Here is a 21,375-nt window from a genome sequence, read left to right on the forward strand (position 1 = left end):
GTCAGCTTCTTGGGGCTTGGCCGGGAGGAGCGAATATGTGTTCCATCTAGTTGCGACGTCAGGCCCAGGTCAATGAGGGACGTCCGAGAGCAGGGCAGCTTCCTCTGGCATCCTGCAGCCAATAGGTGCTTGCAAATTGCAGGACCCAGGTGCGATTACTGGGCCACGGATGCAGGACTCAGCGAGTGTCACCACTGCTTGCCACACCGCCCTTTGTTTGAACTCTGGTTAGCCGCCGTGAATTTCTTCAACAGCGTTAGCACCTTGAATGGGACGCAAGTGGAGCTAAAGCAGTTTGGGAAATCCTGAGAAGTTGTGAAGGGAAATGTTAGCTGCAATAAATATGGATGCGTGTTTGGTGGTATGCATACGGGAAGCTGTGTATGAACATCCTGGCCTTGGCTTGCACTCAGTGTCCCCTCATTAATGAGGAAGGGGGTTCACTTCATTGAAACTAACTTCTGATTTCTCCTCTTTCAGTTTGCAAAACGAGGGTTGCGCAGGGATCAAGTTCTCACAATGTGAGTAGAGAACCAACAATTTGTCTTCAAATAGTCGTATATATTCATATAATCTAACAGTTCTCTCATTGATGAAGGGCTCAAGCCCAAAACGTTGGTTATGTATCTTTACCTTAACTATATAAAGGACGCTGCCATCAGATTCCTGAATAATCAATGGTCCAAAGACACTGCCCTTACTTTTCGAGCTCTGTTATTTCTATAGAAATGTTGTAAGATGGTTATAATATGTATGTTTACACTATGACGCTGCCACAAAAGATCGGACTTCATGACATTAAATTCTGGTTCTGAAACACTGCTGTGGGAACATCTGTGTATGGAAATGACTGCCTCATTGACCAAGACCCTAATTGCTCTCTGTCAATGTAAAAGATCCCATTGTAAAGCATCTTGGCCAACACAGTCATCTGGTCAACAGGGGAAAACCAGAGGTGTACAATCCGGTGATCATGGTGGGATCAGAGGTGGAGAGGGTGAGCAAATTTAAGTGCTCGGGAGTCACTATCACGGAGGATCTTTCCCGGACACGCTAAAGGCATCATGAAGAAAGCACGTCAGCACTTCTACTTCCTCAGGAGTTTGCAGTAGTTTGGAATGAGAACAGAAATCCTGGCAAATTTCTACAGACATGTGGTGGAAAGTGTGCCGACCAGCTGCATCACGGTCCGGTACGGAGAACACCAATATCCCTGAGCAGAAAGCCCTGCAAACAGTTGTGGACACAGCCCAGGTAGTGGACGCAGCCCAGGACATCACAGGAAAAACCCTCCACACTACTGAGGGCATCTACAGGGAACGCTGCCGTCGGAGAACAACAGCGATCATCAAGGATCCACACTACCCAGCACCCACTCTGTTCTCGCTGCTGCCATCAGAAAAGAGGTATCGGTGTCACCACCAGGTTCAAGAACAGCTGCTACCCCTCCACCATCAGACTCCTCAATGACAAACTCAATCAGAGACTTATTTAGGACACTTACTGGTACACTTTATTGATTTTTTAAATTCTCTCTATAATACACAATCAGTTTGTTTACATTTCATTATCTGCTTACATTTCTTTATTGCTTTACGTGTGTAGCAGTTTGTTTTGCACTACTAATAAGTGGTAATTCTGCCTCGCCCGCAGGAAAAGGAATCTCAGGGTTGTACGTGATGTCACGTATGTACTCTGACAATAAACCTGAAATCTGGTGCCATGACGGACTTCCATGGTTTCCTAATTTCAGTAGCACCCACACATCCAAAAGTGTGTTGAGTTCCTGTGGTCGGGAGAGTTGGCTTGTGCAAACGAGTTTGTTTGTCTTCACAGATGGCTCTCATCTTCAGTGAAGATGGTCTGCAGGACATCTCCCTCCCCTGTGTGCTGCAGAGTTTCATCAACCATAATGCTGTCCTCTACAAAGTCTTTGTTGTCGGCCGGTCGCATTTTGTCGTCAGGAGACCATCGCTGAAGAACTTTGCTATTGGCAAATCAGGTTAGTTCATCTGAAAGGCCCTTGGGTGCTTGAACTGACATTTAAAGGTGCTATATAAATGCAAGTTGGAGTGCTACTGGTACCACATAACCCAGTACTACCTGTCGCGTGGCCAGGTGGGGAGGGGGGAGTCAGCGATTAAACTGGCTCCCCCACCAGACTTGCCTGGTGCAGAGGGCGGCTGGACACCCAGCAGAATGAAAAACAAGATCTGTCAAAGGGCGGATGACCCCTCTCGTAGGGTCAATGGCCGTCCAGCAAGCATGTGCCATGAAGGGCAGAAAGGGCATCCCTTGCATCGAAGCTTGGTCTGTCCATTCACTGCCACAGAACTCCCCCCCCCCCCCCCCCCTCCCCAGCCCTCTTGGATCCAAAAGGGTGGGTCTGGACCTGTGCAACCCCCTACTCCGCTAAATCCATTCGCACGCACTCTGTTCCTTTCTGAGGAGCAGGTATCCTCGTATCAAACTCTACAAACTGTCTGAAAGGAAACCATCATCATCCTCTATGGGGTGAGCAGCTAAAAAGAAATGCAAGTTGGTGGCAGTGCAAGGGGCGAGGGGAAACGGTGGAGGGAGATCACACTTTTCATTCTGCCTTTTATCCCCAGAGAGGGAAACCATATTCTTCAACAGTCATGAAGTTTCCAAGCCGGAATCTTGCTCTCATCTAACAGAGGTAAGTCCACAAAGTTCTCAGTAATCCACGAACCAAACCCATTCTTCCCTACTTTAGCCTCCGGTGACCTCTCGTAACCCTTCACTATCACTGAGTGAAACACAAAAGTCTGCCGACTCTGTGATTGTAATAAAAACACATCGAAACGCTGGAGGATCTCCGCCGGTCTTTCAGTGTCCATGTTGTGCTTTCCCTCCACAAAGGATATTTATGATTGAGGGTTCCATTTTCATGAAATTGCTGTTACCAGCTGTAAGGTCGACAGATTCGCCATCGGCAGAAACTGCCTGAAGCGCCTCCTACAGTCGGAGAAAGGGAAGCAAAAGAGAGTCCCGTCCCCCCCAAGTCACCGAGTGTCCGTGGAGTCACCTCCAGCACTCCCGCAGCCAGTCAGAGTCCAGTCCAAACCATTGGCAGCCCAAGCTCCAGATCCCAACCTCCGACACGATCAGGAACCCCATCGCATCCCGGTTCCGATAGCTAGTACCCATATCAGCCAGTCTCCAGCAGTCCAAGCTCAACACATCTCCCAACAGCAGCCCCCAGCCTCCATGGGTTCCTTGCCTCGAGCCACCAGCAGCCCGCTGCATGTGTGGGTCCTTCAGCTGCAGAGCCCCCTCCCTGGTATGCCGCTGTGATCACCGTCCCCATGGGTTGTCTCCTGCTTCTCCTTCTCAGACCGGGAATGGTCTCCATGTTTTCTGGTGCCCTGCACCAATCCTCCCCTCCCTTGGAGTCCTCAACCCCTCGTGGCTGCTGCCAATCACAGGCGCTGCCATCTTGGGTGCAGACCCAAGGGTTTGCAGTCAACTGTAACTTTATTAACACAACATACGCACACAATTTATAAGGGAGCGTAGGAACAGATCATACAGGGGAGAATGTTAAACAATATCACCGTGTGAATTAATAATTGTGTACACACACTTGCACCCTATAAGCAGCGGTTATACACACCCTGCCCTCCCCAGACCCCTGATTGAGAGGCGGTGGATCTGGTACCACTGTATCCACAGGGGTATTCGGATGCTCTCGGTCCCCTAATCAGTTGAGAGCAGCGGCTCTACGGCCAATATTGATTTATAGCAATACTCGGCTTCAGTGCAGTGCGCACCTTCACCATGACCCTTCCAAGTGACGTCTGCAGTAGTGACCTGGCAAGGAGTGGTGTCCGGGGCTATCAACTCAAGGCAGAGAGAGTGGGTATCCTCTGTAATGGTGCTAAATACAGGGCTCTAGCCAATAAGGACGCTAAATGATTTGAACCAGCCAATGGCAAGGTGTGCACTGACCAGTGGTCTGAGCCTAATCTTAACTGACACTCAACCTTTGTCTACAACTTTGTAACTTTGCGTGAAACAAAGATTACACCACATCCTGACAGGTGATGTGACTTTCCAATGATGGGGAGGCCACGCCTCCTCTACATGCAATAGAGGTTCACTAGGATGATTTCGGGAATGAAAGGGTTATTATTTGAGCGTTTGACAGTGCTTGACCTGTATTCATTGCAATGCAGGAGAATGAGATGGGGATCTCATTGAAACATTTTGAATGTTGAAAGGCGTGGACAGAGTAGATGGAGAAAAGTTGGTGGGAGAGTCTGGGACAAGAGAGGACAAGTTCAGGATTGAGGGGTGTCTGCTGAGAACAGAGATGGGGAGGAATTTCTTCAGCCAGGGCGTGGTGAATCTATGGGATATGTTGCCATGGGCGGTTGCAGAGGCCGGGTCATTGGGTATATTTAAGGCAGAGATTTATAGGTTCTTGATTAGCCAGGGCATCAAAGGGGAGAAGGCCGGGCAGTGGGGCTGAATGGGGAAATGAATCATCTCATGATTGAATGGCTGGGCAGACTAGATGGGCTGAATGGCCTATGTCGTAAGGTCTATTTCTCTTCCACTGGTGCTTGCCTAGGTTTGAAGCTCTGAAAATCCCTCTCCTGATCCAAGATTCTCTTTTAAACCCCATGTTTCTATCTCTGCTCCAGTATCTCCTTGTCTGACGGGGGAGTGTAAGTAGGGTTTGCCATCAACCTGAGATGGAAGATGGGGGGAGTCACGTGATGGAGTAGTGGCCGGACGGTGAACTCCAGCCCTCTCCAGAAAAGTCAGAAAAAACAAAGCAAAACACAAAGGCACAGAAATAAAAATCAAAGTAAAGTGAATATAAAGGTGGAAAGAAGATGGCGACGAAAAAAGAAAAGTCGAAACCAACGGTAAGAAGAGAGGAAGAGAAGACAACGGAAGATGAAGGAGAAGGCCTTCTCCGCGGTGGAGAGAGAAACCCGCTCCCTCAGGTCGGTAGAATATGGACTACAAAAATGGCTCGCTGAGCCGAGTAAAAGTGCGCAACCGCGCATGAAAAAAAACACACCGACGGGAGGAGTGACCAGCTGGGGAGTCGATCTCCACAGCCGGCAATGACAGCTGCAGAACACCTGCAGCAAGAGGAGAACACAGAAGACAATGAAAACAAGAAAGAAGAGAAGAAAAGGGCACCAAAGAAACAACAGATGGCCAACCCAGAGGAAGAAGAAGAGGAAGAGCACAGTGAAATAGAAGAAGGGAAAGGCAAGATAAAGGATTTACTTTCTCTTATTAAAGAATACATGGAGTAATTTAAAGAATGGCAAGCGCAGGAATTTGATGATTTAAGAAGAAGAATAAACAATACAGAAGAGAAAATGAATAAAATAGATATGACCTTAACAGAAATGGGAAAGAGAATGGACAAGGTGCAAGAACGAGAAGCAGCAGTAGAAATGGAGGTAGAGGACTTGAAAAAGAAATTAGAGGAATCTAATAAAAAAGTTATAGAGACACAAGAACTGTTAGCTCAGAAAATAGATACAATGGAAAATTATAACAGAAGAAATAACATAAAGATAGTGGGCCTTAAGGAAGATGAAGAAGGCAAGAATATGAGGGAGTTTATAAAAGAGTGGATCCCTAAGACCCTAGGATGTCCAGAACTACAGCAAGAAATGGAAATAGAAAGGGCACATAGAGCATTGGCCTTTAAACCACAATCACAACAAAAGCCAAAATCTGTTTTAGTAAAATTCCTAAGATATACTATATGAGAAAAGGTACTGGAGAAAACAATGGAAAAAGTAAGAGAGGACAATAAACCACTGGAGTACAAAGGGCAAAAAATCTTCATTTATCCAGATATAAGTTTTGAACTCCTCAAGAAGAGAAAGGAGTTCAATACAGCAAAGGCGATTTTATGGAAGAAAGGGTATAAATTTATACTAAAGCATCCAGCGGTATTGAAAATATTTATTCCAGGACAACAAAACAGACTATTCTCGGATCCAGAGGAAGCACGAAAATTTGCAGAACAATTACAAAATAGACTGAGAGATGAAGACGTGTAACGAGAGTACAAAAGACTGCAAACTAAAAAGACATAAGTTTTGAACTCCTGAAGAGGAGGAAAGAGTTCAAAACATCGAAAACGATCTTATGGAACCTGAGATGGAAGATTGTGGTTATTAACCTCTGGCTCTGGGAGAGGGTAAATGTTGACTTTCTGCCACAGTCCCTAACCAGAAGAGTTTGACAAGGAGTTGCTTTGCTTGCTATTGGCTGCTTTTAATTTAATTTAGTGACAGGCCCTTCCAGCCCATACCACCCACATACACCCCGGGACAATTAATCCACTGTTCCTGGATGCCTTTGGAACATTGGAGGAAACCCACGCAGATACGGGGAAACGTACAAACTCCTTACGGAGAGCAGTGGATTTGAACCCAGGTCCCTGGCAGAGTGATGGTGTTGTGCCAACCACGTCACCCATTGGATCTTGGCTGAATTTTTTCTTTTGTGCAGAGGGTAGATTAAGCCATTCAGCCCTTCAGTCCTATCCCTAGCATTCAATGTGGTGAATGCTGATCTGCCACAGACTGTAGATGCTGGAATCGGGAGCTAACATTGAGCTGCTGAAGCCTCAGTGGGTCGAGCAGCATCTGTGGGCAAGAAAGAATTGTCGACATTTCGGTTTAGAACAGGACACGACGTGGTTAGCGCAATGCCTTTGCAGCCCCAGTGATCAGGACCGGGTTTCAAATCCCGCGGTGTCTGTAAGGAGTTTGTACGTCTTTCCCTGGAGGCTTCGGTTTCCTCCTACCATTCGAAATGTGCCAGGGGGTGCAGGTTAATTGGGAGTAAATTGGGCTCATGGGTGGAAAAGGCCTGTTACCGTGCTGTATGACTAAAATTTAAAAATAAATTAAATTAACATTTTTTAAATTAAATGTAAGCACCCAATGGTGCAAACGCAGCTTCTTCCCCTCCATGATCAGATTTCTGAATGAACAATGAACCACAGACTCTACCTCACTTTCTCTTCTATTGCACTTATCCCTTTTAATGTTTAAATATAGCAATTTTGCACCTGTGATGGTCCCACAGAACGAAGAATTTTGTGACAATAAATTCTGATTGTGAATGTCTTGATGGGTGCAGTGTGAAGAGAGTGGCTGGGTTAGGATGAATCCTTTGTGTTAGCTGCTTTTCCAAGGCAGCGAGATGTATGGATGGAGTCGATGGTTGTCTTAAATGCTATGAGAGTGTCTGCACTGGGGTGGGGGGGGGGGAGGGGTGCGGACCACACTGGGTGACACCATCCGAGGGGGTGACCCCAAAATGACTGTCTATAAAACTTTTGTGCAGGGCTTCAGCAGAAATGTATCACTTTTTATAAAAACATCCCTGTAGTTAGTTATAACAAAAAAAAACCTTTTTTCATAAGCGCAGCTGACGTGTATCAATATACCTACAAGGCTAAAACTCGATGCTCATTTACTTTTTGAACCTCCGGTCAGAGCTGTCTTTATTACCCAATGATAACGGTGGTTCTGTCTGCACGTGCCATCAGCAAGCGCTGTTGTTTTTGTTGCTGCTGCGCGTGTGATATTTTAGTTTTGCCAGTTTTTTATCTCACTACCATGACATTCAGTGAGCTACGGGAATCATGAGTAACATTAGTACAAAAAAACATTATGAAGGATTCTTTATGGTCTGGTATGGGTGGAGGTCCATGGGGAGGGGTGACATCATGAGTTACCGCACTGGGTGACACCAACCCTAGTCTCTGCCTCCACCACTCCCTCAGACAGTGTGCTCCAGTTCCCAGCCTCCCTCTCCTCCAAGACTCAAACCCCCCCCTCCCCTCCCCACTAACCCGATGTGTTGTACTGCCCTCTTCCTGCAGAGAGATGAACAGGACAACATCCCCAGTGGTCCGTCCGACAGTATCATTAAATCCATTAGCCGATGCCTGCAGATGTCCCTGGGGTTATCGCTGTTTGGGGTAGACATCATTGTGGACAGTACATCAGGCAAACTGGCAGTGATCGACATCAATGCGTTCCCAGGTCAGTACATGCTAGATACTAGGTGGTTGTGAATCTATCTCACTTCCTCTACACAGGCCCCAGCATCGCTTTGCGTTTGCTCCTGTCAAGCGGGTAAGGTGCTACATGAATGCAGGCTGTACTATGTGCACAGTTCTTGGTAGAGTCCCAATCCGAAACATTGACTGACCCACTGATTCTCATGGTTCACACTTTGTTGTAATTTATTGATAAATAAAATAATTGTTAAATCTGTCACAATGTCCACAAATATTTCTTCAACTAACTTTGTTTTTTTGAAGTGTATTTTTAAATTTATACGTCCAGCCTGTGATCAAATACCCCAATTAACCTACCAACCCCGAACGTTTTGAAGGGTGGGAGGAAACCGGAACACCTGGAGGAAACCCACGCAGTCCCCGGGGAGAACTCCTTACAGACAGCGCCGGATTTGAACCCGTGTCTCTGGTGCTATAACAGTTGCACAAACTGTGCCACCCTAAATTTCCACTGGCCCCTGAAACGATGCAACTTACAGTGAAGAACAGGGGTGGGGGGGAAGGGACCAATCACATCCCCGAGATTGGTCCACAATATAATGCGGCATGTAGACAGACGTTGCTTGATGCTGATGGGTCAACGTTTGCCACATTCTGCTCTCTACCACCCTCACTCCACTCCCCCCCCCCTTACAAAGTTTCATTAGACCGGTCCATTGGAAAATGACAAAACCTACACTGGTTCAAATTGATCAGGCGAACATGAGGGGCTTTCAAACCAGGAGGAAGGTCAACTGCAATCAAACTTTGTGCCCAATGCAATGTTAACGAACAAGGCAGCACAGCAAGATCCTGCAGGTTGCAATGCGAGGATAGCCAGTCATTGGTTATAGTGATGTTGGCTGCCTCCCAGTACCAGAGCCGCAGGTTCAATCCTCTTGTGTGGTATTTGGATATCTTCCTTGTGCGCCTGGGTCCTCCCACGTCCCAAATTCTTATTGGTGGTTGGGCTAATTTGGCTGCTGTAGGTGGGTATTAGAATCCGGGGAGCTGATGGGAATGTGGGGCAGCTGTTGTAGGGTTAACACAAATGGGTGGTGTAATGGAATATTTGGGAGATAAATTGGTAAAATTAGAGTAGGTTACATACATACACACACTTTAAAACAGATCTTATTTGAAATATTGAAGAATTCATATTCAGTGAACTTTACAGAAACTATGGAAAATGCTGTGCACATTTCACAAGTAGGTGCTAATTGAAATGACATAATTAAAGCAACAAGCAGGAGACACTCTGGCTGTTGCAAGCTCTTTGCGAGGGTTTTGACAGAGTGCACAGAAAGGTCACTCCTGGGTTTTTGTTTACCTAAAGACAACGGCTGGACCAAGAAGACTAACTCCTATTGTTTGCTGGGGAAAGTAAGGGGTTTTGCAAGTGAGTGAGAAAGTCACATGGCTTTCTGGCAGTTGATGAGAGAGAGTCACAGCTGAAACAAGCAGGAGAAGCTGGTTGGAACTGAAACAGAAGCTCCAGAGTGGCGGATGGCTGGAAGTGCTACCTGTCTGATGTTTCTCTTGGTATAAGTGGAACAGAAAGGAACTCTGTGGTAGCCTGAAAGAAAGAGGTTATCATCTGGAGAACCCTGATGCGTCAAGATTCATCAGCAAGACATTGAGGTGACTAATGGTGGTACTTCAGTTGTGGAAATCCTGGAACAACAAATCTCTCTCTGCAAACGAGAACCTTCCTGAGCAGTAAACATTTACCTTTCGAGTACTAAAGCCTGTTGAGCTTTATATATGTTAAATTCTGTGCACAGTATAAGAATTGCCTGCAACCAGAGAACTTGGAGGAATGAGAAGTGAGATTGGACTGTGAACCAAAGAACTTTTCTTAAATTTACACACACATCACATACACGTGTGTTTAGAATTAGGGGGTTAAGTTGGGTAGTTAGTTAATAGAGATAAGTTAAAATTTGATTCTGTTTTCAATTTTAAAGATAATTTAAAACAACTTTAGTTTAACTAACTACTTGTCTTGGTGAATGTCTATTGCATGTGACCTACAATAAAACCTGCCCCAATTTATCTCCCAAAATCATATCTATATTCTGTCACAATGGACTGACAATTTGTAACCCACTCTGAGATCCCACCTGTGCCTTGAGTAGCTGGAGCCGATCTCCTCAGTGACGTGGCCAGCTGGTTAATCTCAACCAACCATCAGCGATAAACTGACAGTTCATCTCATTTTTTATTTCCATTTCCTCATTGTTCCTGAGTAAATGTCCACAAATCTAATTATTTGGTCTTTGTTTGATTTTTAAAAAAAAAACACAATTCTTTCTTCCCTCTTTTGGTGTGAGGTAATCGTTCTGTATAATATTGATTTTTTTAAAAATAAAAGGTGGCGTGATACTTGAGGTCAAAGTTCATCCATGCCAGTCAGTACCAGAGCTGTTGTCGGTGAATCACAGGCAGATACAAAATTGAAGGCTTGCTTTTTGCAATATCCAAAGTGTTGAAGAAAGTCAGCAAGTCCATAAAGCCATAGGAGCAGTAATAGGCCATTCAGCCCATCGAGTCCACTGCCATGCTTTCATGAGCTGATCCGTTTTCCTACTCAGCCCCACTCTCCGGCCTTTTCCCAGAACCTTTGATACCCAGACTATTTGGATACCTCCGCCTCAAATGCACCCAACAGCCACCCGTGGCAGCAAATTCCAAAGGTTCATCACTCTGGCTTGAAAAGAAATCCTCTGCATCTCCGTTATAAATGGGCGCCTTCAATCCTGAAGTTGTGCCCTCTTGTCCTTGACTGCCCAACCCTGTGAAACCACTTTGCCACATCTACTCTTTCCTGGCCTATCAACAATTGAAATGTTCATAGGAGGTCCACTCTCATTCTTCTGAACACCAAGGAGGACTGACCAAGAGCCATCACGTGAGGCCTTCATCAGGAATCCCAAATGACCTGCTAAGTTTCTCCAGTATATCTGAGTATTGCACTTGACCCCAACGTCTACAGATGCTCTTCTTTAATTCCTGGCAACACACCTTGTTCGATCCATTGTGCGATGTCTCCAATTAATTCCACTCTATTCCTCTTTCCTGCAGCCCTACAGGATATATTTATCCTGGGATTTTGCAGGCACAGTAACAAGACATTTTGGTCCATGAGTCCGTGCCACCCAATTTACACCATATGCCTCTTCCCCCTATAAGTTTTAAACGGTGGGAGGATACCCATGCAGACGACAACCCCCAAACATTTTAAGCAGTGGAAGGAAACCGTAGCACCCGGAGGAAATCTACACAGTCGTGGGGAGAACGTCCAAGCTCCTTACAGACAGCACCAGATTCAAACCAGAGTTGCTGGCGCTGTAACAGAGTTGTGCTAACCCTGCCTGGTTAGAGTTGGTGAGAACTCTCCACTGCCCTTTTCAGTCTGCATACTGTTACGAGCCCAGAGGACCCCAAAACCTGGCAGCAATAGATATTCACCAAGACAAATGGTTATTTAAACAAAAGTTGCTTTTAATTATCTTTAAACATGAAAACAGAATCAAACTTTAACTTATCTCTATTGACTTACTTCAACTAACTTAACCCCCTTCTAATTCTAAGCGCACGTGTGTGTAATGCGTGTGTAAGTTCAGAAAAGGTCTTTGGTTCACAATCCAATCTCACTTCTCATTCCTCCAAGTTCTCTGGATGCAGGCAATTCTTATACTATGCACAGAATTTAACGTGTATAAAGTTCACCAGGCTTTGGTGCTGGAAAGGTAAATGTTTACTGCTCAGGAAGGTTCTTGTGAGTTTTCAGAGAGAGATTTGTTGTTCCAGGACATCCACAACTGATTTACTTCCATCAGCCACTTCAGTGCCTTGCTGATGAAACTTGCCCCTTCAGGGTTCTCCAGATGATCACTTCTTTCTTTCAGGCTATCATAGAGTTCTGTTCCTGCTCCAGTCCCAGCTGCCTCTGCTGGCTGTAACACTATGCAAGTGATCTTGATATCTCTCTCTTTCTGTCTGTCTGTCTGTCTGTCTGTCTGTCTGTGTCTCTCTCTCTCTCTGTGTGTCTCTCTGTCTGTCTCTCTGTCTGTCTGTCTCTCTGTCTGTCTCTCTGTCTGTCTGTCTGTCTCTCTCTCTCTCTCTCCTCTCTTCTCCTCTCTCCTCTTCTCTCTCTCTCTCTATCTCTCTGAGAAAACCTGTTTGACTCTCTCTGCTTGCAAAACCACATGACCCTCTTAGAACAACAAGTTCTCTTCTAGACAATTGGCAACAAGATCTTTCATCTGTTGCCTTTGGTAAACAACAATCCATTAGTGAAGTCTCTTGAGGTCCCTTCAAAGCTCTTGCAAAGACTATGAGACCCCGACATGTCTGGCATGGGGTAGAGCTCTAATATTTTAAATAATATCTGTTTTAAAGTGTTTGTATGTTACCTACTCTAACAAACCTTTCCCATTTTATCTCCCAAAAACGTATCTGCAATATACTCTGTCACAGAACAATGGAGGGCAGGATGCCGTGTTCCCAGGGTAAAGGCTGGGGTTTTGGAGCTGATGTAGGATCAGCCTTGATTCATTGGGATTCCTGTTTTGGGTAGATATTGATCGGCACAACATTATCGGCTGAAGGGCCTGTAACTGTGCTGTAATCCTCTATAATAGATGATGGTTAACACCGGATGAACATCGGGACAATAAATTGAGGGTCGTGTTCCAAATTTTTCAACAGTAGGTGGAGAATTTGAGCAGTTAAATAAACTGGAGTTGCTGGTGGTGAGTGTGAAACTAGCAGATTATCAGTGAAACTCCCCATTCTGGGGAAATCAGCCACTCTTTACCCAGCGGCTTTTGAACCCACCCAGAATAAAGGCGACTGATCTGCCCTGTGGAAATGGCCCTGCCATTTGTTTGTCCATGCCGCTAAGGATGGGTAGAAATGCCAGTCCATTCAGTGAGCTTTCCCCACCCAGATGCTCTTCAGTATTGGTCGTGGGCGGACAAGCCGCCTGTCCATCAGTTCAACCCTAACTCTGGTTACTTTGAGTTGCCTTTGTCACGTTTGAGACCACCATTCAATCCTCTTCCGGTCCCCGACCAAAGCAAAGCCACACGATGGCATTTCCTCCTGTCAGATTGAGCAACTCTATTTCTTATTAGTGGCCTGTTTAGCGTGGCAGTTAGTGCAATGCTGTTACAGTGCTAGGGAACTGGGGTTCAAGTCCTGCACTGCCTCTAAGGAGTGTGTACGTTCTCCTCATGTCTGTGTGGGCTTTCCTCCAGGTGCTCTAGTTTTTCTCTTCAAAATGTACCAGGGGTTGTAGATCAATTGGGTGGCACAGGCTCATGGGCCAGAAGGGCCTGTTACCCTACTGTATGTCTAAAAGAAATTATATGCAGACTCTTGGCCTGAAGCTGAGTGTTCTCTGTTGTGCCGGTATCTGGTGGCTCCTTCCCCCAGAAGTGACCTCTGGCTGCCGCACCTTCCCCGGCCGATGAGTCAGCTGTTCTGGATGGCGAATTGTCAGCCTTGGCTCTCCCTGTCCCTGGACTCCACGCCTCATTCTTTCAGACTCCCTTTGCTCCTGGTTTCAGCTGAATAAACCTTCACCAGTGAGAGCCAAGGCCTGGTGGCCTGCTCAGTCACTGCGCAAGATTGCAAGGACCAGGAGGGCCACTCGAGCTTGCCCCTACTATTCACGGTGATTTGGCCCAAGGCTCATCTCTTCGTGTAAGACCCAGCGGGAAGCTAGACCCTGCAGCCCACAAATTCCATCAACCATCAATTGACATCAATTCCCACCCTGCCCCGCCACCCAGATCCTGCCACCCTCCCACAAACAGATGGTAATTTACCGAAGCCTGTTAATCCACCAACCTGTGGAGACCATGCTGATGGGTGGCATCATTCTCTGGTATGGAGGTGCCAATGCACAGGACAAGAAAAAAGTCTACAGAGTTGTGAATTTGGCCAGTGCCATCATTTCTTTTTTCTTCTTTTCTTCTTTGGCTTGGCTTCGCGGACGAAGATTTATGGAGGGGGTAAAAAGTCCACGTCAGCTGCAGACTCGTTTGTGGCTGACAAGTCCGATGCGGGACAGGCAGACACGATTGCAGCGGTTGCAGGGGAAAATTGGTTGGTTGGGGATGGGTGTTGGGTTTTTCCTCCTTTGCCTTTTGTCAGTGAGGTAGGCTCTGCGGTCTTCTTCAAAGGAGGTTGCTGCCCGCCAAACTGTGAGGCGCCAAGATGCACGGTTTGAGGCGATATCAGCCCACTGGCGGTGGTCAATGTGGCAGGCACCAAGAGATTTCTTTAGGCAGTCCTTGTACCTTTTCTTTGGTGCACCTCTGTCACGGTGGCCAGTGGAGAGCTCGCCATATAACACGATCTTGGGAAGGCGATGGTCCTCCATTCTGGAGACGTGACCCATCCAGCGCAGCTGGATCTTCAGCAGCGTGGACTCGATGCTGTCGACCTCTGCCATCTCGAGTACTTCGACGTTAGGGATGTAAGCGCTCCAATGGATGTTGAGGATGGAGCGGAGACAACGCTGGTGGAAGCGTTCTAGGAGCCATAGGTGGTGCCGGTAGAGGACCCATGATTCAGAGCCGAACAGGAGTGTGGGTATGACAACGGCTCTGTATACGCTTATCTTTGTGAGGTTTTTCAGTTGGTTGTTTTTCCAGACTCTTTTGTGTAGTCTTCCAAAGGCGCTATTTGCCTTGGCGAGTCTGTTGTCTATCTCATTGTCGATCCTTGCATCTGATGAAATGGTGCAGCCGAGATAGGTAAACTGGTTGACCGTTTTGAGTTTTGTGTGCCCGATGGAGATTAGGGTAAAGTTAAAGGCCACATTATTGTCACATAATACTTCATTTGGAATGTAATACACATGAAATTCTTTAACTTTTGTCTACCAGGCAGAAAATTGCCACTTTTAATCCAGCGCCCCTCACAGAAACCCGCAGCACCTGGTGCTCCTAGGTGGTCTCCCCTCTAAGTACTGACCAGGCTCAGGCCTGGTCAGTACTTGGACATCTACAAGAGGCGGTTTGTTTTGAAAGTAGCCTCAATCCTCAAAGACCCCCACCACCCAGGCCATGCCCTCTTCACTCTGCTACCATTAGGGACAAAGGTCCAGGAGCCTGAAGACGAGCACTCAGCGGCACAAGGACAGCTTTTTCCCCTCAGCCATCAGATTCCTGAATGGACAATGAGGCACAGACACTGCCTCACTTTCTCCTATTATTGCACTAACTTATTTATTTTTAAATGTAATTTGATGACATTACTTGCACTATCAAGGTGCCCACAAAACAAAGAATTTCGTGACATGTTCGCGATAATAAATTCTGATTTAGGATGTGGGGAGGAAGTCTGAATTATTTCCTTATGGGCAAGTGCCGTGCACCAGAGGAAGAGGGGTGGGGAGATTGAAGGGTGATGCGCAGGGAATGGTGGGTGCCTGGAATGGGCTGCTAGGAGTAGCGGTGAATGCAGATTCAACAGTAGTGTCTAAGAGATCTGAGCGAGAGTGGGATGGAGGGGGAGCTGCAAGGTGGAAGTGGCAGGTTTTTAGCTCGGTTTGGACACCATGTTTGGCATGGAGATGTGCTGCACTGTTCTGTTGTCTATGGAAGCCAGAGCACCCAGGGTGATTCTGAGATTTCATGCTTCGGGCTTATTCGTTAAAAAAGGCTCAGGCCCAAAACATCAGCAATATATCTTTTATTTTTTTGGACGCTGAAGAGAATGCCTGAGCTCCTCCAGCATTTTGGGCTTGTTATGAGCCCAGAGGACCCCAAAACCCAGCAGCAATAGATACTCATCAAGACAAATGGTTACTTAAACAAAAGTTGCTTTTAATTATCTTTAAAGATGAAAATAGAATCAAACTTTAACTTATCACTATTGACTTATTAGCCTAACTTTAACCCCCTTCTAATTCTAAGTGCACGTGTGTGTAATGTGTGTGTGTAAGTTCAGAAAAGTTCTTTGATTCACAGTCCAATCTCGCTTCTCATTCCTCCAAGTTCACTGGTTGCAGGAAATTCTTATACTGTGCACAGAATTTAACATTTATAAAGTTCACCAGGTTTGGTGCTTGAAAGGTAAATGGTTACCGCTCAGGAAGGTTTTTGTTGGTTTTCAGAGAGAGATTTGTTGCTCGTTGGACACCCACAACTGATCCCTTCTGAACAGCCACTTCAGTGCCTTGCCGAAGAAACTTGACCCATCATGGTTTTCCAGATGATAATCTCTTTCTTTCAGAGTTCCTTTTCTGTTTCCCTTATCTCAGGTGAAACATTATACAGCCAGCCATCTTCTCTTGTATGGATCACAAGGGCTTTGACCAGGCTGAACGAAGAACTCACAACCCGTCTTCAAAATGGGGTTTCAAACGAGCTTTCCAGCTTGTCCTGTTCCAGTTCCAGCTGCTGCTGCTAAACTGTAGAACTGAATTCTCTCTCTCTCCGGGAAAACCACATGACCCTCCTAGACAGACTGTGCCTCCGTGAAGATATTGTGGAGGGCCTTGGTAACTGTGGCCATGGCCATGGCAGGGAATGGCGAAAAGGAAACGTGAATATTAGTTGATGATTGTAAGGAAGGGAGGGGCTCCTTGAAATCCATGTTTAGGTGCTCAAAGGGGCAGGTAGCATTGATCAGGTGCCCCTTGTCCGGACCTAATCCTCTGAGTTCGTTCACCATGCCTGAAAAGATGGTGTTTGCCGTGCGGCCCAAGAGAGTGGCCCTGTGTCTTGCACACATGGTGTTGCTGGTTCGTAGAAGAGATGGTGCTGTTCGTGCTATCCAGAGTGGCATCTATCCGCACGTGGAACTGCAAGGTTTCACAGATGGTTTGGACTGGCAAACTTTGGCATAATGGCCCTTGTTCACACACCTGGTGCATCCTGCTTCCTTGGCAGGGCCGCACTTCCTCGCGAGCTTACCCTGCCCAGAGGAGTAGCAACTGGGGTGATCACCCACAACAGCGGTCAAGGTCAGGTCACAAGAGGAGTGGGAAGGTGTGAGTGACCAGTCACTCATGGCACGGGACGAGCCCCTGACCCAAGATAGCGGCGACCAAGAGCCGCCCGAGTCAGCATCCGAGTTTTGGAGGGCCACCTCCAGTGTCTCTGTCAGCTCAACCGTCCTCTGTAGATCAAGCACCTTTCATTCTAGGAGTCTCTGTCTTACGTACCCAGAGCAAATACCCGCCTCGTACGCAACCCGGATGAGGTCCTTGGCATTCACGGGCTGACAGTCGCGTAGGTTCTGGAGGGCCCAAAGGTACTCGGAGCTTGACTCACCAGGTTGCTGCTTTCTGGTGGCCAGAAGGTGCCTGACGTAGACCTCATTTACCTTCTTCGGATTTCAGAGTCTCCATGGCCGCCGGGTACGAGCCGGTGTCGTTGATCATTGGGAATACTTGGGGTCCAATTCATGAGAAGAGTAGCCCCAGTTGGTTAGTATCAGTGGTAATAATGTCCACGGCCACTGCCAGGAAGTCTTTAAATCAGCGAAGCCAGAGCTCTAATGTGTTCGGGGAATCAGGCGATCGAGGGTTGATGTTGAGCTTCTCAAGTTCTATGATTTTTTTAAAAAAATAACAGATAATAAAATTGATGCACCATCAATCACAAAAGAAGTTGTGAAACCGATAGGCTTTTATTAACTATAGACTGGAACAGCCTTCAACCTCACTGAATGGGGAGGGTGCAAAAGGCTATGGGTATGACCGGTCTCAGGGAGGTGGGTACAGCTGGCAGCAGCCAATCCTAGCACAACAGTGGTTTGCCACACTTACCAGCAGAGCCACTCCCCGTCCCCTCTGCTCACATGCCCATCCTTTCAATGCACTGTGCATCCTTAACATTCAGCTCCCAATGACATCCACCCCTTTAGCCGCGACTCCATGATGGCCACGTCATACCTGCTGATCTGTAGCTCTGCCACAAGATCATTGACTTTATTTCTTGTTCTACTAATATTTAAATATGAAGCCCTTAGCCCTTCATTTATAACCATATAACAATTACAGTACGGAAACAGACCATCTCGCCCCCTCTAGTCCGCACCGATTTAAGTGAAACTCCATTAGTTCCAACTACCTGCTCCCTCTCCATAACCCTCCAACCCCCTCACATCCATGCACTCATCCAATCTCCTCTTAAATGACAGAATTGACCCTGCTACAACCCCCTCTTCCGGAAGGTCATTCCACTCAGCCGCCACTCTCTGAGTGAAGAAACTTCCTCTCATGTTTTTCCCCCCAACCCTTAACTTATGACCTCTTGTTCCAATCTCCCCTACCCTCAAGGGGAAGAACCTATTCACATCTACTCCATCTATCCCCCTCATAATTTTAAATACCTCTATCAAATCCCCCCTCAACCTTCTACGCTCCAATGAATAAAGTCCCAGTCTACTCAATCTTTCTCCGTATTCTAGATACTGCAATCCAGGCAACATTTTAGCAAATCTTCTCTGCACCCTCTCTACCTTATTGATATCCTTCCTATAATTTTGAGACCAGAACTGCACACAATATTCCAAACTTGGCCTCGCCAATGCCTTGAATAGGCTCAACATCACCTCCCAGCTCCTATATTCTACGCTAGGCCAGCATACCAAAAGCCTTCTTCTCCACCCTATCTACATGAGAATCCACCTGTGTCCCTGTTACATTGCAATGACTAAGGCTGTAACTTTGCCCTGTCTGCCTGTCCTTCCATACAAACCCCTGACCAGCTGTCCCCACTAGGGCGCCAACTGCCTCTCCCTCTGCTTCTTCACTCTGGTTCCCACTACCCACCCCCCCTCAGCAAATTTATTTAAACCCTCCCCCAAGAGCATTAGCAATCCTCCCTGCCAGCAAGCGTGTTGAAGTAAATCAGAAAAGTCTGCAGAAACTCAGCAGGTGAAGCAGGGTCTTTCATAGAGCAAAGATATGTCACTAAGCTTCAGGCTGGAGCCCTTCATCAAGGTACGAGCAAAATGTGGGCAGATGCCTGAATAAAATGGTGGGGTGAGGGCACTGGGAGGCGCACAGTCCCACAGGTAGGAGGTGGATAAGGGAGGGAGGGCACAGCAGCAAACAGGGGGGAGGGCGATGGCTCTGTGAATGGAGAGGGAAGGGGGTAGAGAGCTGGAGGAAAGATAGGGATGGGGAAGGGAGGGAGAAAACGGGTATGCTTTTGGTGGTGATCTGTAGAAGGGACTGAGACATGGTGGGTACTTGATGAACTGCCTTAGTCTGTGCTCTTCACCACCACCGTTACCTTCTCTACCCGGAAAGCCATTTTTCAGATGATCCACTGCCTTTCTCCACAGGATACGAAGACGTCCCTGAATTCTTCAGCACCCTGTTGGACCACATGGAAACATTGCTAGGTGAGCAGGAAAAGAATCTCAATGGAGCAGGTGCCAGTGTCGATCAACCAGCTCCCCTGCTCTGGGGCCACCGTCCACAGGATTCTCCCCCCAACAGCCTCATGAAGGACGTCTGGATGGCCAAGGAGTCTCCGGTGGGCAAACGGCCCTTGGACTCTGCCTGTTTCCAGGAACTGCTGACCCAATCACCCATCCATTGTCAGTCCAGCTGTGACTAATCTATACCTCCCTCCAAAAAAAAATTATTTGCAGATACAGTAAAATCCCCACTATCCAGAATTCAAGCAGCCGGCAAAAAAAATCATGGAAAATAAATATGAAAGTTTAACTTGGCACCCCTTCCTGGTTAGTTTGTCAATTACACAACCTGGAGTCTCAAGCAATCAGAAAAATAATTTATCCGGCATCTATCAAACCCCACGTGTGCTGGATACTGGGGGTTTTATTGTATTAAGATATTAATTCATATTTTTAGAGGTTATATTATATTTCATTTGAGATTAATAATGCTATGGAGCGTTTGGAACTTTTTTGTATATTCAACTGTAGATTAATTTCTTTTACAATAAAATATTTTGTTTTCCAGGCATCACTAAGATCAGGTAGTAACATTTCACATCACAGCATCTGTCAGCTCACTCCATTGGATATTTTGGATGGTGAGAGTGAGGGGAGGGGCAGATAATGAAGGAGAGGCTTGCGGTTTCTTTTAGGTATATGTAAGCCAGCACAACATCATGGGTTGTACTGTTCGGTGTTTCTACATCGCTTCCACAAACACAGCAGCTGATGAACAAGAGCAGTGTTAAGGGGCACGACCCATGAACAGGCTGTGAGGATGGAGGGGAGGGGATCAGGTGCAGGAAGGGGTGTGGGGTGCCGTTTAAATTGGTACCTGTCGTGTTGGGGAGATTCAGGTTTCAGTGGGGTCACAGAGAGACGAGTCTGGACCCAAGTGTTAAAATCACACATATAATTAATGCACAGGAGACATTAAACAGAACTCGATCACTATTTCACTTGAGCGACGATGTAGACATTCACCTTGGACTTCATTTGGATTCCAACAATGGTAAGCCTATACTTGACTCACTCACACTCACTGGTAAGCCTATACTTGACTCACTCATAGATCCAAGTTTGATCCTGACCTCCAGCACTGCCTGCATGGAGTCTGCAAGCTCTCCTTCCAATGATAAGACATCAGAGGAGGAATAAGCCATTCAGCCCATCGAGTCTGCCCCACCATTTAATCATGATCCATTTCCCCACTCATCCCCATTGCCCGGCCTCCTCCCCATAACCTTTGATGCCCTGGCTAATCATGAACCTGTCAATCTCTGCCTTAAATACACCCAGTGGCCCGGCCTCCTCAACCGCCTGTTGCAGCAAATTCCTCCCTCTGGCTGAAGAAATCCCTCTGCATCTCTGTTCAAAGCGGACGCCCTTCAAACCTGAAGTTGTGCCCTCTCGCCCTGGACTCTCCCTCCACGGGAAGCCAACCTTTCCGGATCGACTCTGACCACGGCTTCCAACCTATGAAATGTTTCAATGAGATCCCCCCCGCCCCCCCATTCTCCTAAACTCCAATGAATACCGGCCAAGAGCTGTCAAGCGCTCCTCACACAACAACTCTTTCATTCCTGCAATCATCCCAGTGCACCTCCTTTGAACCCTCCCCAACATTAGCACGGGTTTTATTAAATGAGGAGCCCAAAACTGCTCCCAAGTAAGATCACACCAGTGCCTTACAAAGCCTCAACATCGCATCCCTGCTCCTCTTGAAGTGAGCGCCAGCACTGAGGCGGATTTGCTCCTGGTGTTCTGGCTTCCTCCCAATATCCCCTGCTGCTTAATTAGCCCTTGATGTGTGTGAGAAAGAAGAGGGAAATACGGGGAGGATAGGCCGAACAGCC

At 46.9% G+C, this 21,375-nt stretch overlaps 1 protein-coding gene across 2 annotated transcripts in view; it reads left to right on the top strand.

Annotated features, from left to right (window-relative positions):
* The window catches only part of LOC138747908 (inositol-tetrakisphosphate 1-kinase-like), a 36,090-nt gene extending 16,063 nt beyond the window's left edge, over positions 1 to 20,027 (top strand). Inside the window, exons 6-10 of one of the 2 annotated variants that reach the window (XM_069907534.1) lie at positions 481 to 521; positions 1,837 to 2,002; positions 2,613 to 2,680; positions 7,901 to 8,063; positions 19,400 to 20,026. In XM_069907534.1, the coding sequence (XP_069763635.1) occupies positions 481 to 521; positions 1,837 to 2,002; positions 2,613 to 2,680; positions 7,901 to 8,063; positions 19,400 to 19,677 (716 nt within the window). In that variant the 3' untranslated portion in view covers positions 19,678 to 20,026. Of the gene's footprint in view, positions 1 to 480; positions 522 to 1,836; positions 2,003 to 2,612; positions 2,681 to 7,900; positions 8,064 to 19,399 lie in introns of both variants that reach the window. The other variant, XM_069907533.1, reaches the window with a different exon arrangement.
* The last annotated feature ends 1,348 nt before the right edge of the window (positions 20,028 to 21,375 follow it).

Source organism: Narcine bancroftii, chromosome 13, assembly GCF_036971445.1.
Source record: "Narcine bancroftii isolate sNarBan1 chromosome 13, sNarBan1.hap1, whole genome shotgun sequence".
Taxonomy (NCBI): Eukaryota; Metazoa; Chordata; class Chondrichthyes; order Torpediniformes; family Narcinidae; genus Narcine; species Narcine bancroftii.